Here is a 15,943-nt window from a genome sequence, read left to right as displayed (position 1 = left end):
AAAGTGTTATGGGACCCCCCCCCCCCCCATTTTTCTCGACTGCCGCTTGACAAATCATCCCTCAACTTTCCACACATCACCTAAAGTTAGTGGCAAATTAGTTTTGATTTTTTTGTGACGATTCATCAAATGCCGCCAATGTTATTAGCAAACACAAAAAATGCTTTGTCTGTGGGAAAATATTGCCCTAACTATCACTACCTACTGGCTATTGCCAGTAGCTGACAGAGAAAAATATTTGACCTTTTTATTATTAATAGTGCTATGTATCCTTTTTGTTTTCATGATTCAAATACTCACGATTTCTGATGAATAGTTCTTCCACGTAATTCTTACCTAAATCCCCAGGTTGCAGGCTGGATCCAGAAAACACTTTGACTAGCTTCTGCACACTTGCAAGATGGTACCATCTGCCTCCTTTATGGCTCCATTTGTCCCATTCTGTACATGAGGAACTGCATATAGGTGCAGTCTTCAATTTTGCTCCTGCTTCCTCTTGCACACCTTCCAGATACACAGATCTGGTGGGGCCACCCATTGCAGTATTCTGGGGGACTGTCCTCTGATACCAACTGATCCTGCTTGGAATCCGACTGCCTTACTTCTGCCGCTGGGTGTTTCCTCTATTCCTTTGCTGAAAGCTTTGACAGCTGTTGCTCCATTAGTGCATCTGCAAACTCCATCATTGATAATGCAGGTTATTTTGGTGACAGATGTAGATTTGGTCCTTGGTAAGCAAAGGTTTGCTCTGTGTCATCACTAAAGAAAAGCCTTGTGTTAAAAATGACACCCTTGTATTTCATCTTCTCTGATTTTGACTCTTTTCAAATACCTGATACAGGAGGTGGACACTTTACCCCACCACACTCTACTAATGCTGATCTTTACTTGGATTTAAAGAATTGCACTGGCCTTGATACGCTTCACTTGATTTAGCTCTTGATTTGATCCATGGCCCTATCCCTGCTCCCCAGAAGACGTCACTTTATTTGCAGTAGTCATTGAGAGAGCCACAGAAGTACTGCCTCTTGCAGCTGAGGAGAAGCTAACCTACCTAAAACACACAATCCATCAGCCTGGCCTTTGAATTCTGAGATCCTCTAGCTTTCTGTCTCGCAGAACCAGTTCTTTTGTCCGGCTCCTGGAAGTTGGATCTCGGAGCCATATGTGAGGTTTCACACCTTGATTTCCGGATAAAATCGGACCGCATAACTGTTATTTAATTTCACTCGTCTTTAACATCGTACTATCGAGTGAGGCCATTTTTTTGCTGTTTTCTGACAAATTTTCACTTTAGAAATGCCTTCTCTTTTTTAGAAGTGTCTCTCCTGTGGAAGGATAAGGGCTCTCTCTGATCCCTAGCAGGTCTGTTTAGCGTCTTCCAGTCTCACACTCTAAGGACTATGACATCTGTAAAAATAAAATGTCTAATAGGACTTTGAAGGACCGAGAAGATATGTGACTCCAAGGAATGATGCAGGGCATGGACATGGAGGAGGAAAAGAAGACTAAAAGGCTAGAGAAACCATCTCTCCATGCTTCAGCTGAAAAAATAGTATACTCCTGAGAAGGATGTCCACAGAGGGAGCTCTAAAAAGAGGAGATCTTCAGGGAAAGCTAATTGACAACACTTTTTTTAATGCTTCTTATTGGCATTTTGCATAACTGGTTCCTAGTAAAGCATTGAGTGGTTAAAATAGAACAGTACACAGGTCCTCCAAATGTTACATCATATTAATCCGGGGAACGATACAACCTCAAATGCATGGATAATGGGAAACATAGGTTATCAGCTGCAGGTAAATGAGGGGAAGTATTGACCATAGGTGTGAACCTAAGACCGGATTGTGGGTTCAGTCCCCATAATCATTCTTGATGTCACTCTCAACCACCCTCAAAAAGGTATTGCTGTTGAGTGCATTAGCTTCTGTTTGATCTTCACTGAAATCTGTTTTGATGGTCGCTTCTTACTGATATCATAAACAATATCCCGAACACGCTCATCCTGAAAGACCATTAGTGTTGAAGACTATCCATCGTTTGATGTGTTGAAAGATGCCGGTGATGTCGACATTTAAACTGGCATTGAAATCAATGCTGGTAGGACTTCCATCTATGATGTTGAAGACTGTTCACCTTTCAATGTCGCTCCTTTCTTTGTCAGAAACTTCTGTAAACAAAAAAGGCCAAAAGGACTATGAAGGAGGAATAATGCTGATGAAGGACATGAGACCGGTGGCGAAAAAGAAGAAATGGCTGGATAAATCATTCTGTCATGCTTCCTCTGTATAACCCCCTCCTCCTCAGAAGGGACTCCACAGAGGGAGATTCAGGGAAAGTTCTTCAGTGAAACATTGTTAGCACCATTGTCAATATTGACCAGGGTCGCAGTCAAAGTTATCAGCATCAAGAGAAAGAGCACTGATCCTTGTTTGGTCTCCAGCAGGTGGTTTTGAAGTATACTATCCACTGACAACATGCAGAACGCCTGTACAATGAAAGATCGTCACTGACCATGTGGAAGACTACCCATTGGTTGACATGTTCAAGGACAACTGTATTAACTATGTCTAAACTGGCTTTGTTAATGTCAGTAGGACTTTCATCCAAGACTGATCACTGTTCAAAATTGTTCCTTTCATCGTCAAAAAACCCAAAACTGAAGTCATAGGGCTCCTTTTAAATCTCCTCCTGCATTGCCATCAAAAAGATCGACTATCACCATCACCTATGACTTCAGTACCTATGATGTGCACTCCATTGCTGTCAATTAGGTCTTTGGCCTTAACTTCGCCTCTGCATTCACTGCTGCTAGCATTGGCTTATCAACAAGGTATGTCTTCTGATGTGACACCTTGTTTTTCATACCTCATTTTTGACTGCAGCTCCAAAGAAGAGAATAGTGCTCTTATCTAAACCTTCTCAAACTGTCACACAAATTGTACGGGATTTACATCCATTGCCTTTCAAGCTGATTAAGCCATTCGTCTCTTTTGAGGACCCACTTCAGGTTCCTTTGCAACCTATTTGAGACTAACCTCAGTGTCTCTTGCACATAAAAGAAAAAAATATCTGAGTCTTATCACAGATATCCTTCTTCATTCCATCATACTCCTGGGAAGAGAAAACAAATCAGAACCTGTTCCACAACCAGATCTCCTGTCTCAGATGCAGATGTCACAAGTTCTTCTTATATGTCTCTTACACTTTGACTTCGGCAGCCATATCTCCATCTTGCACCTCTCCCATTAGCAACAGTTTGAACTTTCACAAAGTCCTTTCCAGGTGAGTGACTAAACTGAACATTCCTCCGGAGGCTCCACAGCCAACTGTTTAAATAATTCTTGAAACGTTCTAGCTGAGGAGGAGCTTTGAAACTTTTACTACCTTTAATACCAGTTTTGCTTCACATTGCAGATGAAACGTTCTGTACTCCTGCTACTACAAAAGCTGCCACACCAAGTCCCATGAAAAATACAAGGCACCGCAACAGTATCCAGACTTCCTAAAAAGTCACCAAAACTGGATTCCATCAAAGTAACTTTCGTGAGGTGGCACACTTCAGTTCTGGATTCTACAGCTCCAACGTAGTGGGAAAGCAAATGTCTTAATTCTGTGGGTAGAAAAATGTGTGGTATGATGGCCACAGATTAAAAAAAATGCCAGAGCAGCAGCATTCCTCAGAAGATACCAGAGGAAAAGCTGCAAAGGTGTGCAATCATTCATCAATGACCAGTCAAAACATCAGCAACAGCACTTTGCTGAAATGCTGCTTGAAAATTCACTGGTTTCTAATCAAATTATTAGTGAAGCCGTTGAGTTGGCAGAAACGGCAGCTACGGGGTACTGTACATGCTTAATCATTTGCAGATCCTCCTGGCTTTGCCTTAACCCCTTAAAGCCAGGGGCACAACTAGAAATTATAACCCTCCTCCTTTCAGGATCCACTTTGTTTGTGCAATAAATGGAGGATGAAATGTTAAAAATGAAAAACAAGGCAGAGACTTTGATGGCAGTTGACCTAGAAGAAAGTAAAAAGTTATTTGGACAGCAGTGCTGGGCAAAACATAAGAGATTACCAGTGTACAGTGTTCGATATCCTTGCTGCTGTTTTCAACCTGAGGAACAAGAATAGCCTCAAGGTAAGAAATACTTCTATCAGAGAAGGTCATCAAAATCATCATTAACAAAGCCTTTCACCCCCAGAGGAAAGCACTCCTGGTAATAGACAGTAACAATCTATTGTCCTCTCTTTCTCCACTCCAGCAGGAAGAGAGGCATCTTTGCATCTCAGTCAATCAAGATTTATATAGCACGCAATCACCTGTGAGGGTATCCAGGTGCTTGATGCAGGCTGCTCGGGGGGCTTTAGTCGAAAAGCCAGATCTTGAATCTCCTCCTAAACTCCTGGAGGGAAGGAGAGCACTCACAGTGGACGAGTTGCTGTTCCAGGATTTTGGGGCAAGTTAGGAGAAGGAATGACCTCTGTTGTTAACTGTGGTGGATGCAGGGGGGTGTGAGTGAGGGAGAGTGAAGCAGAGTGCAGGAGTCTGGAGGATAGGTGGAAGCTCAGGCGGTGGCTGATGTGCGCTGGTCCTTGGTTGTGAAGGGCTTTGTAGGTTTGCGTCAATCTTGAATTGGCATCCCTTGTGGACAGGGAGCCAGTGGAGTTTCTTCAGGTGGGGAGTGATGTGGGTCTGTTTGGGGAGGTCAAGGATGAGTCTGGCAGCTGAGTTCTGGATGATCCGTAGTCTTTTCGGGAGATGTGATGTTATCCCAGCATATAAAGTTGACATAGTCCAGGTAGCTGTTGACGATGGCTTGAGTGACAGTTTATCTGTTGGCGACTGGGAACCATTTGAAGATCTTTCGAAGCTTACAAAGGCTGAGAAAGCAGGCAGTGGAGACTGTTCACCTGCCTCTACACGGCGTGTTTGTGTTCTAATACGATGCCGAGGTTCTGGGCTTGGTCGTGGGCGTGTAGGGGGAGTGCAGTGTAGGAGGTTTGTTTTGGGGTTCCCGCGTCGGCGGGCCATCAGGAGTCGTCCCATGGTGAGGCTGTGTTACAGAAGATCAAAACTTCCTTCTTGTCTGTAAGAGTGTCTAGCAGACCGGCCTTTAAATACCTGAGAAAAATGGGTGATAAATATTGTAGCTCATGGACAGTTTCTACGTTTCAAGTCAATTCTGCTGCTGGGTCCTCCAAAACTAGCATTGTAGTACCAGATACCCATCCTCAGAACAGAATCATCAATCCTATGCACAAAAGCCAACTCAGCCAGTTTCACTGGCTCAAAATTGCCAAAGGGTTTACTCCTGGTATTTCCTGGAGCAGAAAAAGGGCCCAAAGGAAATATACAGCAGACAAATATTAGGCTTAGGCTTCACGTGCAAATTTGTCAAGCAGTAGTAAAGCCCCACAGATAATGTTTCTGATTTATAGTAGAAAACGACCGCTATCTGTACACAGTCCTATCTTTAAGTCTGAAGTCTGCTCTCTGCATATTGTAAAACTGTAGGGCTGTTGTAGCAGTCCACCAATGATGAAAGGGAATTTTCATCTACCCTTTCCTGGACGGCTAGTTCTAAAAGCTGACAGTCAGGAATAGGTGAAGGAAGATGAAGTGACAACTTTAAAACTGCTGCACAGTCTAGGTGTTCAAATCCACATCCAAACACCGATCTCCAGACTGTTGCCAAGGCTGTCCTATTTGTAGTCAGTGCTTGACCACATACAAAAAAAGTGTTTCCTTTGGAGGATGTGTCATTTATCTGAGAAAAATGCCACATGATGGAGAAAACCCCAACCCAGCAGCGAGTAGTGTTCCTTCTAGGCTGAAAGAGAGAGATTGGGGGGGTGGGGGCGAGGGTATAACATCCTAAACTCGGTGGTGCAAGAAGCTTAAGGGCAGTGGAAACTCAAAGAACCTTCATACTATATATAATATCTGGAACTCGGAGCAGTCCACCTGGCTGTCAGTCTTAAACAACATCTTTAAAGAATGGGGAACACCTTCTATAGACTTCCTCACAGCAAAAAAAAAAGAAACTATTCAGAGCCTGTCTAGCCAGCCAGAACTGGACTCTATAGGGAATACCGCTTTCATCAGTTGACTGAGGCCTTTGCTTTACCACAGATGGTACTACTTAAACTGCATAGATAACCAATGAATAATGAATACACCAGATTGTCGCTAACCATCACTCCACAAAATCATGTTATTAAATAAAATTGAAAATATTCTGTTTTGGTGCCAGGTGAAAGAGCACAATCTAATCACCTGTCAGAAGTATGTTATTTTTCCTTATTTATTTACTTTATTTAGCCGAAGCCAAGCACTGACCTGCATCAATAAGGGTTCACTTCGCCCTTATTAAAGACTACAGAAAATCTCCAAAATCGTGATCATTTTTTAAAATTCCAGTCTTCAAAGACTTTCTGGAAGTAGTTAGTGTTCCATCTAGGTACACCTTTCTCCACCAAGGGAGCTGAATCGGTCAAAATTGATGGGCTCTCTTTTTGAGTCAGTACATAAGGCTACATTGCAGCATCTCTCCGGGAAGACCGCTTTTCTAGTGCCAGCACATCTACTCTGAGTGAATTTCAAGTTTTATGGCCATTAGAACGATACTTTGTTTTCCACTCTCATAAGTGGTGATAAGAATTCATCCCAAATTCTCCCACAGATCGCTTTTTACTTTCATATTAATCAAAGTATTACTCTGTCTGAATTCTTTCCCATGTTCTCCTTCTACTAGACAGTAGAAGAGTTCTTTTCTACCTAGATAAAGCAAAAGACCTTAGAAAAACAAAGTACTCTTCCTTGACTATGGCAAAATTAGACAGGGTCCAGCCACACCCAAACAGTCTGTTGCTAGATGGATAGTATTCAATATCACGTTAAGCTACCAGCTAATGAACAAACCATGGTCAGGGAAGCCTAAGGCCAGTTCTTCCAGAGAAAAGGCATCCATGAGGGCTGGAATTCAGAATATTCTAATTCCTGACATCTCTAAGACAGAAACATGGAAATGGGTCAACACATTATTGGTTAGGTTCAGACTCTAGAGCAGATGCTAAGGTGGACCACAAACGATGCACAATCTCTTTAAACAGGGAATCTGGTTGATTTAACTGCTGTCCGTACAGTTAAAACACATTTCTATTTTCTTTCTGCTGCCCAACAGCCACATTTTGGTTGATAAAAAAACTTGCTACTGTATTATAGCTTATATGACTATCACTGAAGATCCCTTGATACAGAAGAAAAGGTTACTTGTTGCTCTAGTTTGGAATCTTAATTGAAGTTATAAACAACTCCCTGGCACCCTGGCTCCGTATGGTTGGGCATTGGAAATCAAATGCAAAGTTATCTCTTCCACTTAATGTTGCCATAACAAAAAGGGCTTTGTGATGCAGCTTCAAGCCAAGCTGAGTTATCATTGATGGGAGAAACTCCTGGAATCTGAAGAAGATAAGTCACCTTTCAATGACAGCTTATAAGGCTGTATTTTTCCCTTCCTTTTGGCACACACTCACATGTTTTCTTGCATATCAATGCTTCAATTGAAAAATGCAATGCAAAAGGACAGATGGACACTAATACCCCTTGTGGCATTTCAGTACACTATACGTCTGACAATATTTCTGTGAAAAATTGCTGTTGATCCTACCCGTTTCTGTGTGAAATTATTCTAACTTTTATGCATTGAATCAAGATTCCTAGGATGCAGAACTCGGTCTGTGAATACGTAACTTTTCTTTTCTTTACTGTCAACTTGTCACTGCATTCTTTAAATACTTCTGCTCTTTTGGCATGCGATTGTCACAATCTTTGGGAGGTGGTGTGTAAACTCTTGCCATTGTTATGAGGACCTTCATGTATCCTGAACTGTCTGTGCAAAGGAGGATAGCCAGGATGTGGCAATGCAGATCTGACCCTGTAGCTTGGACCCAACTCAGCAGATGATGGTACTAGTTCCATTAACTAACACACCTTGTGGTGATCCATTTGATTTTCTGGAGACATCTAACCTCCTTTGAAGGCTATATCTATGATTCCTCCCTTTTTGGAGACAAAGCAGACTCTGCATTAATGAGGTTCAAGAGGAGTAAGATAATTATGCACTCTGTGCCTCTTATCTTCCTAGTGTGTTGGTTCCACCTGCAGTATCAGAAGCTCAGTGACTATTCTAGGGGCCTCTTACTTAGGGCTCACTAAAGGTTCAAAAGAGAGGATGCCCAAGATAGAATTGTGGCTTGTTTGTTAATTCTGCTTTTTGTCACCGAAAGGGATGGACATCTTTGGCTGATTTTAGACCTCAGAGGTTTCACCTCATTCTTTTGAACAGGAGCGTTCAAAGTGATGACTGTCTCTCAAATCCTGCAGGCATTGGAGGCATTGGAGCTTGAGGCTTAGATGGTGTCCCTGGACCTCACTGACATACTTTTAAGTATGGATCCTGCAGTTCTACTGGACGTATCTGTGTTTGTGGTGGAATCTACTCACTTTCAGTTCACTATTCTACTTTTTGGTCTTACATCTCCACCTTGGAATTTTATAAAGTTCATGTAGGTTGTGCCCCAAATCCCCAAGTTGGGGATACACTTGCTTCTGTACTTCTAAGACTCCTTGTTGAATATTGGCTTTCTGCAGCAGGTAGTGTGATGTGGGCTTCAGAGTTCTCTTGCTAGACCCGTTAAGGCTGTGGTGCTGGCTAGCACTGCATGGAATTTGGTTAAGATCAAATCAGCGAATTGCCTGGTGGGGTCCCTCAACATCTGGGCAGGCTGACTTAGCAGGCATCCTCTTGCCATCCACAAGCTGGAATCTGCACCTCGAAGTGGCTCAAGAAATGTGTACACATTGGGGGCATTGTTGGAGGACAATTGCACTACCTTTGTGAATTTCCACCTCTACCTCTAATTCCATGGGTCCTGAAGAGAGGTAGTGTGGCCTGACTACAGGCCATTGTCATGGCCACCAAAGATTTCGTGCTCCAGATTTCTAATTCTGAGCATTTATCCTACAATTCAGATTCCCCTTTGGGACGACATTCTGTCCCAAGTGCAAGGCAGTGGTACTCTGATCTACACCTTCATTCATGGTGATTGAGTGGAACCAGTTTAAAATTCTGACAGCAGAGATGACGGATGTCATTCTGGTTGCCCTCTGCCCTTGCACCAAGTTCTTTTAGTCAGGCTGTTGAGCAAAACCATGTTAACCCCGCCAAGTGAAATTTTCTCATGTTCATTTTGTTTGCATTATCATTAGCTTGGCAAAACTTTGCCGTGGGGACAGTTAAATGTTACAACCTACCTTTTCAGCCTTTCTTCATTTGATTGATCACACCTCATTTCTCACATCGCCTGCCATTTCTTACAAGGGCTTTCACATGTTTCCGTGTACTCCCAGTCTTGGGCTGCAGTGGGACCTAAATGTTATTTTACTGATGTGTATTCCTTTTGAGCTGCTCCATAGCTGTACTCTGTGCTTAATTTGTTAAAGAAAGAGTTCTAGTGTTCAAAGATCTACTCAAAAGCCTGAAGCTGGTGCAATTAAATGTTGGCGATTGAATACCAAGGCTGGAAGTCTTAAATCCACCTCATGCCTCTTTAATCCATTACTAGTCACTCCCTCTTGTAGATTCCTGCTTTCTCCATGTGTGCTAGTTTTCGTGCCTTTCTCTTCCTCTGTCTTGTTTGTTTTTCCTTCTGTGGTTTTGGTAATTATGTGAAGCAGAAAAATAATTGCCAGTCCCCAAAAATAAGTGCTGATGGGCCCCCACCGGCAACAACCAGTTCAAATTAAGCACTGGCTATACTCTTTGATTTCTTTGAAAATGTGTTTCTCCTTGCAGTCACTTCAGCGTATTGTATGAATGAGGATAGGATTTTGTCGTTTTATTCTTCATATATTACCTTCATTCCAATCCAACTGTTTTTGTGACAAGTGCAACATTTAATCTGAAAGTGTTTTCACCTTGACATGTTGGCCACCATTACAGTTATTACATTGTGTTCTCTACTACATCCATATAAGGAGGCGGAGAGGTTTTATCGAATAGACCCATGGCATGCTCTTACCCCCTTTATTGATAGTACAATGAATACCATGTTGATAGCCAGCTGGAGAAAGAGTAGGCAGCCTAGAAACGGACTATATTGCCATAGATTGTTCTATGCATCAAATATTATTGTGCTTGGCTAAAAAAGGAGCCACCTTGAGGGCCTTAGAGCGCACTCTACTAGATTGAAGGCTGATACTACAGCCCTTACTCAGGCCATTCCATTCTTGGACTTCTGCCAAGCACATAATGTGGGCTTCTGTCATATATTCATCAGGCATCACTGTATCGATTCTCTAGTGTGCATTTATACCTTTTTAATCCTGCTTGAGTTCCTGGTGTAATAATTCCAATACTCACCCACCCCCTATCCCCCCTTTTGCTTTTGTACTGATTTTTAAGGTGAGAGACTTGCGGCTATACATATTCATCAGAAGAATAATACCATATGCACTGCTCTTCCTGGTAGATACTCTGTCTACTTACAGTTTCAACACTTCTGGCTAACTTTTCTTTTCAGCGAAGTGGACGTCCTCAGGGTTAATAATTTTCCAAGTTAGATTCGCTTGTTGCCTTCACTCAATTCATTCTTATCAACCACGCTCTGTGCTGGAGGGTGTACAAAAAAGGAGAACATGGACATCAGCTCCCATGGGTGGTAAACTAAATTTGGCCTTGTATCGTCCCAGCGAAATGTAGGTATTGTAACAGTTTTATGTAACAAATTTGATGATTGGAAAGATTCTTAAGCGGAGTAATCGGCCTGAAAGAGTTTTAACAAATGTAAGTAATATATTCTTCTGGATCTCAGTGGCACTAGTTCTTCTTTATGTTCTTACAGTTTACCCCTTTTTAATGCATATTGTATTGTAGTTACATTTATATAGCACTTCAGCAAAGTCAAATATTCCTGGGTGTGAATAGATGCTTTAGTACACTTGATGTGATATAGAAACGCCTTCCTGGAGGAGTTATTTATATTCAAATCCACAAGACCATCCTCCAGACTCGTTCGAAAAGGAACAAAACCTGCAAATGCTTTTCAGAAATCAATCTGATAGAGGGCTCAAGAATACCATATAAATCTGTTCAGAAATCAGGCACTGGGCTTGTTCTGACTGGCAAGAAACATTAACACCAAACGCATGAGTGAATCAGCGTGCTGAGGATCGTCTTGTGGACATTTTGGCTAAGTGAGACCAAAACATCGACAGTGTGTCCTCTGACAGAATTATTGGATATGTTGCCTCAGTCCTCTCTGAACATTTGAAATATAAGGTTGGAAATTGTGTATACATGTACGGTTAGGAGGATTGTACACTTCCTCCAATACGTGGATTGTATTTAAACAGGGATTATGTGAGGTTTGCCAGTGCGACTATAAGGATATACTGTTGTATATGCTGACTGTCTGTCTAAAAGGCTTATGACGTAATTTTGATATATTTTTCTACATAAAAAGAAATGTATTTTTGCCTATAACAATACGCTGCTCAGTGATTATTTACACAGTTTTCTGATGGTTTGTTGTATCATTATGTTGACCATTATGTAATGCTGATGATTGTAAAATAAATAACTCCTTCAGGAACGGGTTTGTTTTCTACACTATATTAACCAGTTCCTTGGGGAAAATTGGGTTGCCCTGTTGTATACATTAGTATACTTGACATCATCAAAATAGCCCAATGCATACCCCATTAACATATACTAAGAGCATAAGTCTCATTTTGTACACGTTTCAGTTTTGCCATAGTTAACAACATCCGATCACATATGGGGTACCTGCGATGAATGACCATTGCTTCTTTATATGGAGCTGCTATACTTTAATATATCCAATTTTTTAAGGGTACGTTCTTATGAATATAACCCTGTAGTCATCAGAGCACTGGTATAGATGAAATATATCAAACAGTGGTCCTATCGACTAATTTCACAAGAAATTAGCAAAATTAGAGCCAACCTACGAGTGGTCATGGAGCACTGTCATTGGCCACAGATCTGTGGCTATTGGATCGTTGCTTCCAACTTTGCTAAACTAATGTAAAAGAAGTCTGTAGTAAACATTGTTTTTGATCTACAGCTTCTTTTGAGAAGGCATGTTGTTTACTTGTTTGCTTGACTGATAATTGCTTTGTGTATAACTGAAGATTCACACTAGTCTTAACATACCGTCAGTCATCTCATCAGACACTTTATAACATTTGTTCCTAACCAGGACTGTGACAAAGACTCACGACATAGAAAGCATGAAGATGACTACTGCAAAGAGAAGCGAAGAAGCGAAAAGAAAGATCGCCATGAAAGCCGAAGTCGTTCTCGGGATCGTGACAATCACTGCAGTTCCAGCAAATCAAAGGATAAACACAGAGATGAGCCTCGTGACCGAGATCGTGATAAAAAAAGGGACAGGAGTCCAAAGAAGTCAAAGGACAAAGAACGATTGAAGTATTGAAGGAGGAAGAAACTAATGAACAGAGTGGGGCCAGGAGTGTAAAGAAAATTTAGGGCTTTACTGGCAGAAAGGCTAGTTCATAAAAATGTGTCCGATATCCCATCTGCCGTGTTACAAGTGCCATAGGCTATACTGCATTTGTAATATTTAGACTCGGCATCCCCTGCATTTGTGACGGAATCACCTGTCTGCCAAACTCTAAATAAGGCCTTAAGTCTCCATTATGCTTCATAATTACCAATAGGAGACAAGGGATTGCATAGCAGACACTATAGTGTGTACACGTTACTTGCTAATATCTCTAAAAGTGATTGCATTTTAAAAATGTTTTCTGCTAAGCTTTTGTGTCTTTTAGTTGTGTTAAGACCTATGGAAGAGCTGAGAAACACTTTTTTTATTTTTTATTGGCTATACAAGTTAGGACAATGATTATAATGAGCGACTGGCTGCATCCAGTTTCTTCTAACATGATTTGCAAAGTCTATACTTGCAGTAGGTACAGTGAGAACAGACTAGAATGTCAGATGACTGATTCATAGGAATTGTACAAGAAACAAAATACCCTTTTTCATCTAAAATAATTCAGTATGAACTGAGTGTGTACTAAGCAAACTGTTAAATCTGAATATTTTCCCTGTTATTGAACAATATACAAATAAATGTTTTTACACCTCACCTGAATTGAGCAAGGTTTTGTTTTTATCTAAACATGGCAAGAACTTAAACATTTATTTATTTAGTTGTAGTTCAACTACAGTGCAGTGTAGGAGGACAGTTTGCCTTTTACAATCATAATTACATTGTATCCCAAATGAAAAATCAGAACCTAATATTTTTGTACACTCTTTTAACCCTGTTTCTGCTATGCCTCCGCCCCCCAATCCTCCAAGGCCTCCCCCCTATGTGCTAAGCCTTTTTGTGGCTATTTGGGGTAGTTTGCGCTTAGGCCTCGTAATTTTTGTCCACAGAAGCTATCCACGCCAAATATGTGTCCTATTTTTCCAACCATCCTAGGGATTCTAAAGGTACCCGGAGATTGCAGACTCTGTTGGAGGAGACTGAGAAATTAGCCAATAAAATATATATATTTTTTTCTTCTTCTTTTTTGGGGGGGGGTTGGTGAGGGGGGTTGCTGAAGAAGAAAGTGTCTGGTATTTTCCCTGAAAATGGCATCAACAAAATGTTTGCGGTGCTAATATCACCATCTTCTCAGCTGTCAGGAAGAGGCAGACTTGATTCAGAAAACCATATTTTCTTACACAGTGTTGGCATTTTACTGGGAGATAGCCCATTTTTCCTATTTTTTGCGCTTTCAATCTCCTTCTAGTTTGTATTGGAAACAGGTGCGAAACCCATGGTGGATTACGAAAAGCTATACATTTCTGAAAAACAGACAAAATTCTGAATTCAGCAAGGGGTCATTTGTGTTGATCCTTCTGGATCCTTCAAGGTTTTCCCAAAGAAAGCAAGTGTTGAAATAAAAAAAAAAAAGAAAATTAATAACTGCATTTGTGACAATGTTTTCATTTGAAACGCCTCATCATAGTGCCAAATTCACAAAAGCTATACAACAGTGCATCTGCCAGGCCCTTCTGATTCTGGGTATAAGTAGGGTTTGTGAGTTTTCCAAGAACTCAGGGTACCCGGAGTCAATAACTGAGTTGCACCTCGCAGTGGTTTTTCTTTGTTCCCAGATATACTGCAAATCATATGTTAAAATATAAAAAGTGAAAAATAGGTGTCAAGGAAACCTCTGAATATCTGAAACGGGCACAAGATATGAAGTGTGGAAGCAGAGGTTATATGCGCATCTCTGAATTTGTGGGTACCCATACAAGTGTGAATTAGAGGGTATTTCTCAAAATGACTTCTTACACATTGTCTGTCTTAGATTTCGAAGGTGCAAATGAAGAGAAGTACAATTGGTAATAACACTTGTTCTATTAATCATTGTTCCCCTAAGTCTTCCACTAAAAATGGTACCTCACTTGTCTGGGTAGTTCCTCCGACAGGAAACAGCCTAAAACGCAACATGGATACATCAAAATTCTCCTTGAAAAACTGACTTATTTTTTGCAAAGTGGGTAGCTGTGGTTTTTGAGCTTTAGCTCAGCTGACATGTTAGAAAACCTAGCAAATCTGTACATTTTTCAAAACAAGACACGTAGGGGAATCCACAATGGGATCACTTGAGTGGCTCTCCCATGGCTGTTTTACCCAGAATCCCTTGCAAACCTCAACCTTTGACTTAAAAACACATTTTCTTTACATTTCTGTGAAAGTTCTAGAAACAGCAAAGAGCCACACAGCATCTTAGGAAAATGGTACCTCACTTGTGTGGCTGGGCCTAGTGCCAGTGACAGGAACTTATCAAACCGAGGGCAATAGGAGCCCTTGCAAGGGGACTCCTAGTGACATTGGTTGGATACGTTCCTGTCGCTGGCAGTAGGCTCAACCACATAAGTGACACAGCATTTTTATTGGCTGAAGTAGGGCAATGCTGGGTGGTAGTAATTTTGTGGATTCCTGAAATTCCATGTTTCCATCACCGAAATGTGAGGAAAAATGTGTGTTTTTAGTCAACATTTGAGGTTTGCAGGGCATTGTGGGTAAGACAATGGTGTGGGATGGACACAACCCCCCCCCCCCCATGAACTGTCCCAGATGTCTAGTCTGCAGTACTGTCTGGGTCTGGTAGATTTTTCCAGATGGCAGCCTACCCATGCCAAAAAAGTGCAGCTGTTCACCATTGGAAGTGGGATGATACTAGGAGTTAGCCACACTCTCCTGGCTCTTTTTTAAAAACAACACCCAAAAGAATCAAATATCCTCTTACTTGCCATAGGGATGAGATGCTTTAGTCTGCAGGAAAGCAGAAAGCCTGTTTCCCCATTTTTGAAGGGGTTGGGATTATTCCTGGTGTCTAGTGGACTTTCTTCCCTTTGAGGGGGCATGGCCATGTCCATGCTGGCCAGCCCCCGCAGATACAAATAAAAAAAACGGGACCACAAAGAGTTTCCTTTCTTTTGAGAGGGGAATTATTGGCATGGCCATGCTCATGCTGGGCAGCCCCCACCAATATAAATAATTTTAAAAAAGTAATCCCTGGTGTCTAGTGGTTTTCTCCCCGCCCCCCCCCCCCCCCCCCCCCCCGGGGGGGACCAATCAGCCTAATAATATGGCCGCTCTGTCCTGGGATTTGGGGGGAGATAAGAAAATAGCCCATAACATTAGGGAGTCCCAGTGGCCGCTCCCCAACATATAATTTGAAATCCCCTCTAGTGCTCTCTACGCAGGATTCAAGCTAGCAGCCTGGCCGGCTTGTCTCCCTCCCTATGTAGCCACTGCCTATATTGTTTTAAGGTGTATTTGTCTAGGTGGTCCAGAGGTTCGCTATCAGCCAGCACATTCCCGATT

The 15,943-nt window shown here is 41.7% G+C and overlaps 1 protein-coding gene across 1 annotated transcript in view; it reads left to right on the top strand.

Annotated features, from left to right (window-relative positions):
• Positions 1 to 13,201, top strand: part of PPIL4 (peptidylprolyl isomerase like 4) — a 215,606-nt gene extending 202,405 nt beyond the window's left edge. Inside the window, exon 13 of the mRNA XM_069235276.1 lies at positions 12,290 to 13,201. Within this exon, the coding sequence (XP_069091377.1) occupies positions 12,290 to 12,526 (237 nt within the window). The 3' untranslated portion in view covers positions 12,527 to 13,201. The remainder of the gene's footprint in view (positions 1 to 12,289) is intronic.
• Positions 13,202 to 15,943: the final 2,742 nt, after the last annotated feature.

Source organism: Pleurodeles waltl, chromosome 5 (assembly GCF_031143425.1).
Source record: "Pleurodeles waltl isolate 20211129_DDA chromosome 5, aPleWal1.hap1.20221129, whole genome shotgun sequence".
NCBI classification, from domain to species: Eukaryota; Metazoa; Chordata; class Amphibia; order Caudata; family Salamandridae; genus Pleurodeles; species Pleurodeles waltl.
The sequence above is the reverse complement of the archived record's forward strand: the minus strand, read 5'-3'. Positions and strand labels throughout refer to the sequence as shown.